We start from the raw sequence: 14,077 nt of genomic DNA on the forward strand, positions 1-14,077 counted from the left end.
CTGAGGTCGACAATTAGGCTAGGGGTTGGTGGGGCTTCTCAGAGGGCGGGGACAGGGAGACTGGTCAGAACCGAAGGAAGGACGAATGCAGCCAAGAACAGAAAACAGACAGGTCCTGGAAGAAAACCTGCACCCGAGTGCCCGTGACCTGAGACTGGGGCAACGGTTCACCTTTCAGCACCACAATGAGCCAAAGCATACAACGAAGGTAACGCCGGAGTGGCTGCGGGATGAGTCTCCGTTCGTGCAGAGTGACCAAGCCCAGTCATATTTTCACTGCCATTGTGGGTTACTAGGCGTAGACCGATGGGCAAAAATCGAAATTTTATCCATTTAAAATTAAATCTACAACACAAAGTGTGCAAAAAGTGAGAGGGTCTCAATACTTTCTGACGCCGAAAATGGAAATGAACAGAATTACGGCTCAGGAGAGGCACTGAAGAGGTTTTTAAAATAACTTATCAATCCAGAAATCAATTTGTTCCATTTTGAGTGCTCCATGTGACAGCGGTCTGAGCTGGAAGGCCTCTCTCCTCCAGGAATGAGTGTGGTGTCTGGCTTTGGAGAGCCACACGACTGCTGTGTTTGCTTTTCTAATCCGATTTCTAAAGGAGGAACGCGACAGGTGTGCGGCCGGAGAAGATATTAATAAAGCAGTTCTGGCTGGTGGTAAGTTCAGGTTTGACTAAATGTTTTTCTGAACCTAAACTTACCGTAGCTCCTACTCCTTGTCTATGAAATATTAATATACAGAAACATTTGTCCAAAGGGAGGAATGTTAAATGAGAGAAATCAGTCATCGGTATCTTTCCATTAATAAATCTGTGGCAAACCGCCGTCTGAAAGTGATTTTTTATTACAGTGAACTCAGTCTTCTAGGCTTTCTGACAATGCTAATAAACTAAAAGATCGGCTTTTTCTAAATAAGTCCAACAAAAAGTGTTTTCTGCAAAGAATAAAACTGATTACCACCCAGCTTCAGGTTTTGGAAATAGAAGAAACCAAGCACTTAATGCACCAACCCTGCTGCCTTTGGTGGGAATCTTCTTATGTATTTTGTTGAGGATGGACCACATAGGAAATTCAAAATTGAAACAAACTGTGTGAATGTATGTCTACGGGGAAGCTGGAGTTGCTATTGTCATCAACAGAGTGAACAGCTGCGGTTTTTTAAGACAAGATTAAAGGTGATACTGCTCTTACGCTTCACTTTCAGTTTTATATTTAAAATATTATACATCAAATTGGTCCCACCAGCCTCCTACTGACCCTTAATTGATGAGAAGACCACTGGGAAATTCTGATACCGTGTCACTGAAACTGAAGGCTGAATCCTCTGTCACTTTCCCCGTTTTTCACTTAAAATTTCCGAACATGGTATATATCATGATATCAAGCTACTCTCGCCTTCACTGGCAGCGTAAGAGTCGAAGACCTAAAAGCTATAGATTTCGGGGTTTAGGGAAAATGACCGATTGTGGGCTTTCATCTTCCGGTTTTCCCGGCATTTATCTCGACTGCAGCACCGTAGTTTGAGCGTTAGCCTCCGTAACGAAAGGTCTACGTTCTTTGTTTTCACTTTTCACTCATTTAGAGTTTGGGCTTTATGTAATGGTGACACTATTTCTAAATTCCTAGTTTGGCATTCCTCCCTTAGTTCTTGTTGCTTATCGGTCAGCATATACACAGATATCGGTGCCTTCAGTCTAGCTCTAGTTTCTTTTTTGATACTATCACCAGAAACCTACACATGCAGGCTTTAAGTTGGACTTAATGAAAACAAATATCAGTCTTTACATTGAACCACGTTTTGCCTGTCAAGCACAAATAAAACAAATCCAAAAAATGCATTGTATTTCGGCTTTTATCACAAAATCAAAGGTTCATTTCGTCTCCTACATTTGTCTTCAGGTACTCGCTTCTTGTTTGCATCAGAAATCAAAGATACTGAGGAGCTGGAGCTCATGTGTGCAATTATTTCCAAGCAGGAAGCACTAGCAGTGTTTTCCAGCTTATGTGAATGCAGGAGCGTGACATGTATTGTGGATAATAATGGAGAACAATATAACAGCACAGCAGGCCTGTTTCCTTCTGCACACCACCCTCTGTAAGGAATGTTACCGCAGACGCTTTAACTTTATATAATAGCGTATCCAAAATAAATAATGACTGCAAATATGAGATGGCCGTGATGATTTAAGTCAGCCAGATTACACAGAAACACCCGAGGGCAGTCTGTCAGTCCGTAGTGGGCTCTAACAGGCTGCAGCTCACTTCTCCTTGTTGTACTTTCTCATATGCGCTGCTATTGAGCTGGTGATCTCCACACTCCGCTTGTTCTGTCCAAAATACTCCACAAACTCTCCGTCTGGTCCCACAAGGTACATGATGATCGTGTGGTCGACCTAAGGACAAAAAGGGGTGGAATTCAGACAGATGCTTCTCTTAGTGGACGCATCCGGAATTTACGTCCAACAGTATCCTTCCGTCATTAAGACGTGTAGTATGAGTGACAACAGAGCCAGTTCCAACTCACAATGTAGTCGTTGTCTTCGTCCTTTGGTCCCTGACTGTAATACACTCTGTAGGATCTGGAAACCTGCTCAATCTCAGCTGTTGTCCCCGTCAGGCCAATCAGCTTCGGGGAAAACTCTGAGAAGTACATTATGTATTAGACATAAAATGGTAAAAAACAACAACAACAACAAAAGTTATCTATTAATAGGGGAAAGTCAGGATTAATCTGTGGTTCAAAACTCAGTTCAGTAGAAAACATAAATAAAAATTATTTTAATATCCAGAAATACAGTTCATGAAAGAGATTGAACAAGATAAGTGGCAGCGTTTTATTTGTGCATAATTACACATGCTGGTGCTCACATTTATACTCATCCTGGTGTTTACAGCCCTGCAACGCTGAATACACTTGAAGGCTGTGATTTTAATATTATTACTTCACGGGAATATATGACTCTTTTTCCCAGAAAACTGATTTCACACCATAAGTGAAGGTGGTTCCTGTTTGTTATTCTTCCAAACATTCTCACATTATCTGATAAAATTTGGGGCGGAACAATAATTTCTTTCTTTGTGGTAAAAACAAAACAAACAAAACAAAAAAACGAAACAAAACACAAAGCTAACATTGCAGAAATATTTCATCCCCTTCTTCTTCTTATCCTCTTAAAGTCTGATGTGAGGTCACTACCGCATGCGGCGCCGAGCAAGCGAAATCAATCGCGTGCAGCCATCTCTGCTCGCTCTTTTCCGTGGTTTGAGGAATCGCTGCTGGACATTTGGTCGTGACTTTCAGGCGATCGCCTGCACTTGATGTTTCATCTGCTGAGTGCTGCTCTGCTGTTTGAGCCCTCCGCACCGTTCACACCTACTCTGAAGATGTTTTGCCAGAGAGCTGGACTGTAAGGTGCCATTTTTACATGACAAGTTATTGGAAGAAACCTGCCGCACCTTCAAAGTTGATCCAGTTATGCTATCGTAAGAAGAGCATTTTAAAGTCAGACCCAGTGTTTAGCCACAGCAGCCGCATAATAGAGCCAGATGAGGTATCGTTTAGTACATATAATAAGTCTTCAGTATGCAAATAAGCATGCAAACTCACAGGGGCACAGAAACAGGGATTTATCCTGGGAAGAGGGAGTAAGTTTTTCTGAGAATTCAATTGCCCTTGTTCAACTCTACTATTGAACCACAGATGACCCCACACCTACGGTATGAAAATGAAAATCCAGTTACAAACACAGCCGGGTTACGTGGGTTTTGTACCTTTCACATAGGCAGCCATGGCCTCTGGAGTGTCTCTGTCAGGATCGATGGTGATGAGGAGAGGCGTCAGGTTTGGAAGGGACTTTATTTTATCTGTGGGAAGCCAAACACGAACAGGATGTTTGGTAAGCGAAACAACTTTTGTGTCTCATTGTCTGCTATATAAACTGTTTGTATTACCTATCTCATCCACTACTTCGATCATTTTCTCTAATTCATCCGGGCAGATGTCCGGGCAGTGAGTGAACCCAAAATAGATGAGGAGCCACTGGCCCAGGAAGTCCTCACTCTTGGCGGGCTTGTTGTTGTGATCAGTGAGCGAGAACGGGCCACCCAGCGCTGGTCTCCCTATTGATTTGTTCCTCTCTTTTTCAATCACTGCAGAATTCAACAGTCAAATCAACAGTCAACTCACAATTTAACTTGGTTACTTGGTTCAGACATGGCACAGTTGCTTTATTACCTCAGTTCACTAACTTGTATTACGTATTAACTTGACTTTAAAGTTCCCAGTAAAATACTCACTTTCTTCCTTTTCTTTTTTGAAATATTTCATGCCTCCCAGCAAAGCACCTCCAATAGCAAATGTTATTGCTAAAGATTTCCACGTCACAGGCTTTACAGAGGAGACAATGAGAAAAACAATATCACAGAGGAATATTTACATTTTAAAACAACTACTTCTTGGGTTTATTTGGTCTAAAATCTAGTAACAAATCTAAATGTTCTTTTCCTCCCAGACTGCCTGAAGCAGATGTTCTTATTATGATGAGTTCACAGATTCAACCCTCTAACAAACTTTGTTGAGGGTTTGTTAAAAAGAGAGAATCATAATGAGCTTATTTAATGTGTTAGAATAAACTGCAAATATTCCGCCTGTGGTCAGAAAGAAATCTGGCTGTTATGCATGATAACGTACTGTTCAAGTAATATTTAAGCAATTGCTGAGCAACAATTTTGTACTGAAAAATTAATTATTCACTTTAATAGCTAATTATCCCGTGGGTCACCCTGCATTAAACGATTTCATTACGTTTGAGTTTGTAAGGTGAGTTTGTGTGTCTCACAATAGTTTGGATGTTGTTTGGGAGGCCCTGATAACAGTCAAATTTATAGCTGATATTACCTTGCCAAGACTTTTCCGTTAGCGTGTTGTTGATCTATTGATTGGTGTAATGAAGTTTGTTGAAACACTTAAAAACACTGTCCAAAAAGATGCTCTCCATACTCGGCACTCGTAAAGTGTTTATTAAGTCTCCCCTTTCCATTTAATGATGCCTTTGTTGTCTAAATGTATATTGCCTAAGCAGTTTAGGTTTTTTCCCCGTTACATACATGGATCAGGAGCAATTTGGGATTCGGTTTCTTGCTCAAAGACTGTTAGAAGAATGTACATAAATTATCCCATGCTTTGCTCATTATCTGTTGTTATACTGCACCCTTGAAAGCCTTGCGCAGGAGAGTATCTGCAGCTGCGAAGCAGTTACTCCCCAAATCAAGATAAGATAGATTGCCCTGTCTCTTGTCCTGTCCCTGAGACAAGCAGGAGGCACCCTGCTTCTAAGATGGGATTGTGCAGCTATGCCGACATATGTGAGAAAGAACCACCCTATGGTAATAAAAGAGCGAGGTAGACGGCTGAGAAACTCAGAGCGGGTTGGAGATTGTAACTGAGCACTCTCTGTCCGTTCTCCTTGCAAGTATTTAACCTCACCACTCTGTGTCCTGCCTCATTACTGTGCTTATATCTGTTTTAGGTTGTTTGAACCTGACATTTACTTGGTCCTTCGAGCCGGATCCCAACACACCCGAGGACTCCTACGGGCGGAGCGGAACACCAGTTAAGACCGTGGCCACGGCAGGCCGTGCTTAGAAGCTCGGCCTAAAAAGACCCTTTCCGGTACTGGGCTTCGGCTCGCCAGTTGGAGTCTAAGGGTTGACGGGAATCCAAGAGGAGGACTACGGTTTGGTGAGTGTTATTTTCATTAAAAAGCAATGAAAGGAAAACACTGTGGTAGACTGTTAGAGAACGCGTGAAGGCGGGTCTCAGAGAAAAACGGTAAAGAGTACACTGGTAGTACGGCTTTAGGCGTTAAACAAAACCCTGTGAATCCTAGGCACTGACAGGTAAAAGAGGGACGGCGGAGTCCGATAAATTCCGTAATAAAACAGTGACCACAGTTGTTTTTCAAAAGAAGGGGAGTGAATGGATAGAGTATACCACTAGGTATTCTCTATCATGAAATAAAATTGAGAGTCAAATAACAAACTGTTGTGGAAGCACTAGGCAAGAATCCTTCGCCTCCTTGGAGGTAGAAGCTTGAGGATTATCACAACAGGATTTCTGTTATCTCAATTTAAGAAATATCAGTCATAGAATACCCTAGGTATTGAAAGACTGATCCAAAACATTAAAATGGGGAAAGGAAACAGTAAGCAGAGTCCGCGAGAAGCCCTAAGGTGTAAAGACTGGAAATATGTTGAAAAACATGACCACCAATATACCAAGCATCTCGATAAATGGATAAGAAAATTTGATTACGATGGAAGCCTAAATACACAAAAGATTACAGTCTTACAAGAGAAAATACGGCGTGACGCACAAAATGATAAAAGTCGTATGAAAAAACTAGGCTTTGAGGATACAGAATGCTGGCTAAAGATAGCAAAATGCAGAGAAGAGGGCCAGAGAAAAAAGAGAGAGGAAGAACAAAGAGAAAAAGAGAGAGAGGGAGAGTCGCGAGAGCAGCAAAAAGGAAAGGAACCGGAAGTTATGTTTCACAGAAAGGAAGATGATGAGTATGTAGTGACAAGAAGGAGGCAGATGCCACAAAGAGTAGAGAAAGAGGAGGAAGACGACGAGGGAGCTAGTGGAGGACATGCATCAGGGGCCACACCAAAAAAGACACCCACTAAAGGCACAAAGCAAAAACTATACCCTGACATACCAGATGAACCTCCTCTACCAGAATATAGCTCTGGACCAAGCCACATGATGTCACAAAAAGGACCCAGGCTGTCGTGGTCTAAAACATTAGGGAAGCTATTATCCCCACCTCCGTCAGCACCCCCCTCATCTGATACTGTAGAAGAGTGTTCGATGATTGAAGTTCCAAATCCACTAATGGGCCAAGACAATCAGCAGCCCACAATGTTAGTGTATCGTACATGGACAGCAGAAGACATAAAGAAAGCTGCACAAAGTCTCACCCCACACAAAGAAGACATAACTCAGTTCTTAGAAGACTTGGATGATCTGAGACGATCATACCACCTCAATGGTAATGAGGTCCAGCAGGTATGGATGACTGCTATGGGCATTGAATGGCACCACGTGAGGGGAGATTGGAACCCTAGGGATAGTCAGGGACGCCCCCTACCCCCTGACACACCAGAATTACAACATAGAATTGAAGGCTTAGCAAGAAGAGCCAGAGCACGTTTTCAGAGAAAAGCCAACTACACAGAGATAGGCAGGGTTAAACAAAAAGATGATGAGTCATTTGATGACTACAGAGTCAGGATGGCTAATGTTTTCAGAGCCCATAGCGGTTTAGAAGACAATGGTGATGATGTAGGAGCATACAGACAGCAGTTGAAAAATGCCCTACATGCAGGAGCGAGAGAAGGAATACATGGATGGGTACAGAAACACTATATAAATCTGTCAACAGGGACATTGGAGGAATACATAAGTCATGCATTACACGCAGAGAAAGTGACTAAAGGGAAAAAGGACAAAAAGCCATCTGTAGAAACCTTCTATCTGGACGAGGGAGACAAAATATACCACCAAGGCCACGGGAGGGGTAGGCCAAAAGGCAGGGGAGGTTTTAGAGGAGGCTTTAGAGGTCGGGGCCGAGGTCGCAGTACAGATAAGCGCTCTGGGATGGAATGCTGGAACTGTGGCAGAGAAGGCCATAGGGCACGTGAATGCCCTGACCAAAGTAAATCATCAGCATGACTAGATGATCCAGGAAATGAGTCTCCTCGGAATTTGAGAAAAACAGTGATGAGGAGGTGGAGCTAAATTTGCAAGAGATTTTATCCCTTAATGATGCAAGACCAGAAATAACATTATTGATAAATGGTAAACCTGTTACATTCCTATGTGATGCTGGGGCATGTAGAACAACCTGTACAGAGCCATTTCCAAATTACTCACCTAGTGATCAAAAGGTGTCAGTAAGATGTGCTAATGGACGCTTGACCTACGCACCACAATCAGAACCTGCTTGGGTTAGAGATCCAAAAGGGCGATCGTGTCAATTGTCAATACTAATGCTCCCAGAATGTCCAGTAAATCTCCTAGGCCGAGATGGCCTACTGCAGCTGGAACTTGCATTGGTTCCGACAAAAGAGGGACACATGGCCGTTGTGCGAAAAGAAGAATTGGCTCAAGGGAACATTTTTGTTCTCAGAGGGACAGGTCAGCCTTATTACTATTACTCACTAGACATCCCTAACAAAACACCTCAGAAAACAGGGACAGCTCTGATGGCAGAAGGGAAAAATGCAATCAGAAAAGTTGAAAATGCAATGACTGATGATTCATTGCATATCACGATGTGGTACCGAAACGCACCTGGACCAGACCCAGAGTACGAGAAAAAGCTGGCTGCAGTTACCCCTGCTACAGTCACAGTCAGTTATCTGTACTCAGATGCAGAGAATACCGCAGTAGCAGGCGTCACACTAACAGACAGAGTAGGGAAACTGCTCAGAATGTGGACGCCTCCACACATCTCTCTGTACAAAGACAAAACCAAAACTTGGAAAGATTTGGGAAAAATAGTGCAGCAGGGCGAGCAAGCAACTGATTGGACTGCAACATCAGTAAACACTTGGTACAGTGACTCAACTGGTCTGACCAGGAAAGCCCTATTCTGGACCATTCAAGTCCAAGAAGGAGTGCATCTACACTCCGATGCAAAAGACTCAAAATGAAACTTAATGCTAACACAGGAAGAAGAAAGCCTGTTGGAAGCAGTTCCTGTAGGGCTGTGGTCAAAAGGGTCCACTGATGTTGGCTTAATAAAAGGAGCACTGCCCGTTCAAATCAGACCAAAAACGGAGTACAGACCATGTGTAAAACAGTATCCCTTAAAACCAGATGCAAGTGAAGGCATAAAACCAGTGATAACTGATTTAATTGCTGCAGGAGTGATAATTAAGTGTGATGATTCCCCATGTAACACTCCTATATTCCCGGTCAAAAAGCAAGCACCATCTGTAGGATGGCGCATGGTACAAGATTTACAAGCAGTAAACAATGCAGTAATCCAAAGAGCTCCCTGTGTCCCAGATCCTTACACTCTCCTGAATACATTAAGACAAGATGCAAGGTTTTTCACTGTGGTAGATATCAGCAATGCCTTTTTCTCCATACCAATCGCAAAAGAGAGTCAATTTTGGTTTGCATTTACGTCTGGTGGACAGAGATACACATACACCAGACTGCCACAAGGGTACTGAAAGTCCCACAATTTACTCTCAAGTAATGAACGCTAGCATGGCTAAATTCACGCCTCCAGGGAAGAGCCAAATCCTCATCTATGTAGATGACGTGTTGTTAGCCTCCCTTGATGAAGAAACATGCAAAACAGACACATTGGCACTGCTGAAACATCTGGCACAGGAGGGACACAAAGTGAGCAAAAATAAATTACAGATGTGCAAACGAGAAGCTAAGTACTTAGGACACAATTTGAATGAAGGAGGGCGAACTATAGTGGAAGACAGAAAGACTGCAATCTTGCAAGCACCTAAACCTCAAACAAAAAAGCAAATGATGTCCTTCCTAGGCTTAACTAATTATTGTAGAAACTGGGTACCAAATTATGCTGAAATAACGTCACCACTGAGCAAAATGATGTATGAGGAAGATCTCAAAATGACATCTCAGTTGAAGTGGACTGCAGAAGCAGAGACAGCTTTCTGCACAATCAAGCAAGTGTTAGTGTCTAGCACAGCGTTGGCCTTACCAGATTACAACAAACCGTTCATACAGATGGTAGACTGCAAAGGTCATCTCATGACCTCAGGTCTCGCACAGCAGCACGGTGACAAATTAAGACCAATAGCATATTTCTCATCGAGACTAGACAGTGTGGCCTGTGCACTCCCACAATGTGTGAAAGCGGTTATTGCAGCCTCTGTGGCTGTGGAAACAAGTGCAGTAATAGTACTGTTCCGCCCACTAGTATTAAAAGTGCCTCATGCGGTCTCAGCACTATTACTGCAAACTAGTATGACTTTCCTGTCACCTTCTCGCCATTTGTCGTGCATGGCCACATTGCTCTCACAACCACTCTGTGTCCTGCCTCACACACAGCATTAAAGATAGCGGAGAGATCCACCTGGGTCCACTTAACACACTGCAAACGTGTCATTGTGGCCGAGGACACTGAACAGAAATAGCGAGCGAAAACTGACAATAGAGTGGACTTGACTTTCTAGAGGTCAAGTAGACTCGAAACTCAGAGAAGAAATTACAAGCCGCTAAATCTATAGCAGTTACAGTCCCCGCAATGACTCGACCGCGTGTGTTGTCAGACCTCGTAAAGTGCTGGCTATTTCTGCTATCATTTATAGTAGTGTTTGTCCTGGTATGGTATTTGTGGGACCCTCCGTCGAAGTGCGCAAATAGTACTGAAACAGTCAAAATCCAAACAGAAGCACCTCAACTTATGCGAACGCGGAGAAGGGTAGGGACAGATGCCCATGTTAAAATTCTGACGGGAGCATTCTCAAATCCCTGCAATACCTCGACCACTATAGGTGGAACAACACCAGATCCCTACCTCTGCTATAATTGCAAGAATGGCACAGCGGATTGGTGCTTCTATGATTTGCCCATGACTAGCACCTCATTGGTGCTTCTATGATTTGCCCATGACTAGAGGCTATACCACAAAACATTTGGCGGGATACAATGCTTATACTGATGTAAACGGTTACAAAACTAGTGGAAATGACTGGAGTAATATTATTTTACCTACAGATTCAACCTGACGCTGAGAGAATTACTCACCAACATGATCGGAGAAAAACTTCTGTTCAAAACAGAAAGAGATGTTAGCCCAGACCCAACCTATATTGATGCTATAGGAGTACCAAGAGGAGTGCCTGATGAATACAAATTGGTTGATCAGGTAGCTGCAGGGTTTGAGTCTAGCATCGGTTGGTGGTGTACTATAAACAAAAATGTTGACAGAATCAACTATGTCCATTATAATGTGCAGAAATTAGGCAATCTGACACAGCGAGGGTTTGAAGCAGTTCATCAGCAATTAGCAGCCACCTCCCTAATGGCGTTCCAGAACAGAATAGCCATTGACATGATTCTAGCCGAGAAAGGAGGAGTGTGTTCAATGTTTGGGGAACGATGTTGTACGTTCATTCCTAATAACACCGCTGCAGATGGCAGTTTGTCTGTTGCAGTAGATGGATTACGGATCCTGAACAAGAAGATGAAGGAACACTCCGGCGTCGACACCTCCATGTGGGATGACTGGCTGAACAAGTTTGGGACATACAAGGCTCTGGTGTCCTCCATCTTAGTGTCACTTGCTGTTTTTACTGCTATTCTAACCCTCTGTGGATGTTGTTGTATTCCCTGTATTAGATCTCTCACTCAGCGACTCATCTTCACTGCAATAACACCTATGAAACAAGATTTCACACAAACGTATACTCTCCTGGGTCAGGAGTCACGTGAAGAAGATGCAGATGACGACAAAGATGAAGACCATCATCTTTCTGATTTGTTCCCTGATCCTGGGGACTATGGAGATGATGATGATGAGAGCTATGTCTAACTAAACTCTGAGTGTAAATGTATTTGTTCTCATGAAAAATGATCTTACTGCTGAAAATCTACTGAAGTGGCTGTTAAAGTGAAATGAGAAATGAGCAAATATGTGATAAACAGGAGGGAAATGTTAGAAGAATGTACATAAATTATCCCATGCTTCGCTCATTATCTGTTGTTATCAGCACCCTTGAAAGCTATGCGCAAGGAGGTACTGCAGCTGCGAAGCAGTTACCCCCCAAATAAAGATAAGATAGATTGCCCTTTTCCTTGTTTTTGTCTCTTGTCCTGTCCCTGAGACAGGCAGGAGGCACTCTGCTTCTTAGATGAGATTGTGCAGCTATGCCGACATATGAACCACCCTATGGAAATAAAAGAGCGAGGTAGACGGCTGAGAAACTCAGGGCGGGTTGGAGATTGTAACTGAGCACTCTCTGTCCGTTCTCCTTGCAAGTATTTAACCTCACCACTCTGTGTCCTGCCTCATTACTGTGCTTATATCTGTTTTAGGTTGTTTGAACCTGACATTTACACCTCGACCAGCGGACAAGGGGAGAAGGGGACCACACCTACGATCCCGTGAATGATGGCTGACCGGCTCTAACTGGTCACCTGATGACATATTTATCGCAAACAGCGTGAAACGTCTTTAAAACCATGGCTCTAGTTGCTCCGTAATTTTTTTGGTGAGGTTTGAAGTTACAAGTTGCAGCTTTATTAATAATAATAATAATAATAATAATAATAATAATAAGTACAAAGCATTCACTTTTAGAAGCTTCAGTGTAAAAGATATGCATTAGCATTTGCAAACTCAGACTAGTACACTGGCACAGAAAGGCACCAAAGGCAGCTACTGTTTACTGCATCTGCAACATAAATACTGTAAGTTACTACATTATGACGAATAATGTCTCTTCTAATTACAGTTTTTAAATTTGAGAATGTCTTAAAAATTTTCCAAACATTGTGAGGACATGTGAATACTCTCTATTTGACCCTTCAAACTTAATTCACTACCTGCCAGTTAATACTGATCGGGTATGAATAAGGACCCGTTAAAACTGGGGATTTACAACCTTGTTTCTGAACTTTCATCACTTACCCCAGACTTCTTCGGCTCACCCCCCGATGAGGGTGGTGGAGGTATTGAGGAAAATGTTCTCGAGCAGCGCTGATTCAGCCACCGTGTTGTTCTGCAGGCGTACCACTGACTCACGTTCACCTGTTAATGAAGTCTTTAGTGCTCATAAAACTTAAAAACAGCTCGCATTTCGCCAAACTCTATTCAGACATTTACCAATTTAAGGTGCTGTTTCATGGAAATACTGATGGGGTAACTGGCGATCGCCACTGAATTATTAAGCACTTTTAATTTGGACAGCTTGAGACTGTCTGCTAGTATTTTAATAACTTGTCAACTGTAAGAAATGTTTATATGATAAAAAATAAACCTTAGTGGGCGGAAAAGAAAAGCATGACTTGAAGAGCCAGTTCAACTAAAACAACGTTACAACGAGTTTGGTTTGATATTATATCCAAAAAGACTCTTTCCATACTATATTACCAAAAGTACTAGTAGGTGTTTTTGACCTGCCAGGTAGCACTGGTTCAATAAGCTGCTATAGCTGTGAAATGAGTACAAATGTTTCGTCTAATATTTCAATAGTCTTAGTTTTAAAGTTAAAGTCACGTTTTAGCTAATAAACGCAGCTAAAGCCTTGTTGGTAATGCGTAGGCTAAATTGCAAAATTTCTTAATGGAGTTTGGTACAACAGCTGACATCAGTGGCTAGCTTTGACCTACCAGGCAGCAGTGGACTCTTCGCGGTGACAGTGTGTTTTTCAGTCCAGTTTCTCTCCCTAAAACACTGTGTGTGAATCTGACGGTACATTTTTGTAAGACCTTGCCGTTACTGTGAAACAGCCTGTGATATAAAACACTCTGGGCCATGTCTGGACCTTGACAGGAACGCTGCTGAGACAAGGAAACGGTTGCTACATTACGAAAAAGGTGAAAAGTGAAGGAAACACGGCATTCAACCTCCTGTTCTCAAGTCAGTTCCTCGCATTCATGACAGCTTAAAATGGTCGATGCAAAAATTTAAAAGGCTGCTCTCAGATCAGTGTACTGGCAGGTGTTATTAAACACAGGAAATTACGTTTTCACGTCTTCTTCTATGACCCTCCCCGTCTCTCGGCTCTCTGCTGCCACCTGGAGGCTGAAACATCCAGTTAAAAAATGAGTATCTTGTATGATTAAAACTCAAAAAGGTTATGATTATTACCAACTTGTGTGTGTGTGCATGTGTGTATTCTAGTGCACATATGTACACAAATATATTCACACATACATACACACTTTATTATGACATATCATAAGGTATCCATCCCTCAGCCTCTGGGAAGAAAAATTGCTGAATACATAAATAAATAATTTGCTTATATTTTTCAGTCAATGTGTAATTACTGACTCCACTTT

At 42.5% G+C, this 14,077-nt stretch overlaps 1 protein-coding gene across 1 annotated transcript; it reads right to left on the reverse strand.

Moving 5' to 3' along the window:
* Positions 1 to 1,850: 1,850 nt before the first annotated feature.
* LOC120807267 (protein SCO1 homolog, mitochondrial) lies at positions 1,851 to 13,733 on the reverse strand. The gene is made up of 7 exons (XM_040159055.1): positions 13,403 to 13,733; positions 12,702 to 12,821; positions 4,309 to 4,399; positions 3,964 to 4,161; positions 3,784 to 3,876; positions 2,537 to 2,652; positions 1,851 to 2,405 (listed from the first exon to the last, which is right to left on the reverse strand). The coding sequence occupies exons 1-7, from the start codon at positions 13,547 to 13,549 to the stop codon at positions 2,271 to 2,273; spliced, it is 900 nt and encodes a 299-aa protein (XP_040014989.1). The 5' UTR covers positions 13,550 to 13,733; the 3' UTR covers positions 1,851 to 2,270.
* Positions 13,734 to 14,077: the final 344 nt, after the last annotated feature.

The sequence above is a fragment of the Xiphias gladius genome, chromosome 3, assembly GCF_016859285.1.
Source record: "Xiphias gladius isolate SHS-SW01 ecotype Sanya breed wild chromosome 3, ASM1685928v1, whole genome shotgun sequence".
Taxonomy (NCBI): Eukaryota; Metazoa; Chordata; class Actinopteri; order Istiophoriformes; family Xiphiidae; genus Xiphias; species Xiphias gladius.

Excerpts from the sequence above, each read along its gene's own strand:
- LOC120807267 (XM_040159055.1), bottom strand. The coding sequence starts at position 13,549 with ATGGCCCAGAGTGTTTTATATCACAGGCTGTTTCACAGTAACGGCAAG. Across the intron at positions 12,822-13,402 it reads GAAGAGTCCACTGCTGCCTG|GTGAACGTGAGTCAGTGGTA; the intron begins GTAGGTCAAAGC and ends CTTCATTAACAG. Across the intron at positions 2,406-2,536 it reads ACGAAGACAACGACTACATT|GTCGACCACACGATCATCAT; the intron begins GTGAGTTGGAAC and ends TTTTGTCCTTAG.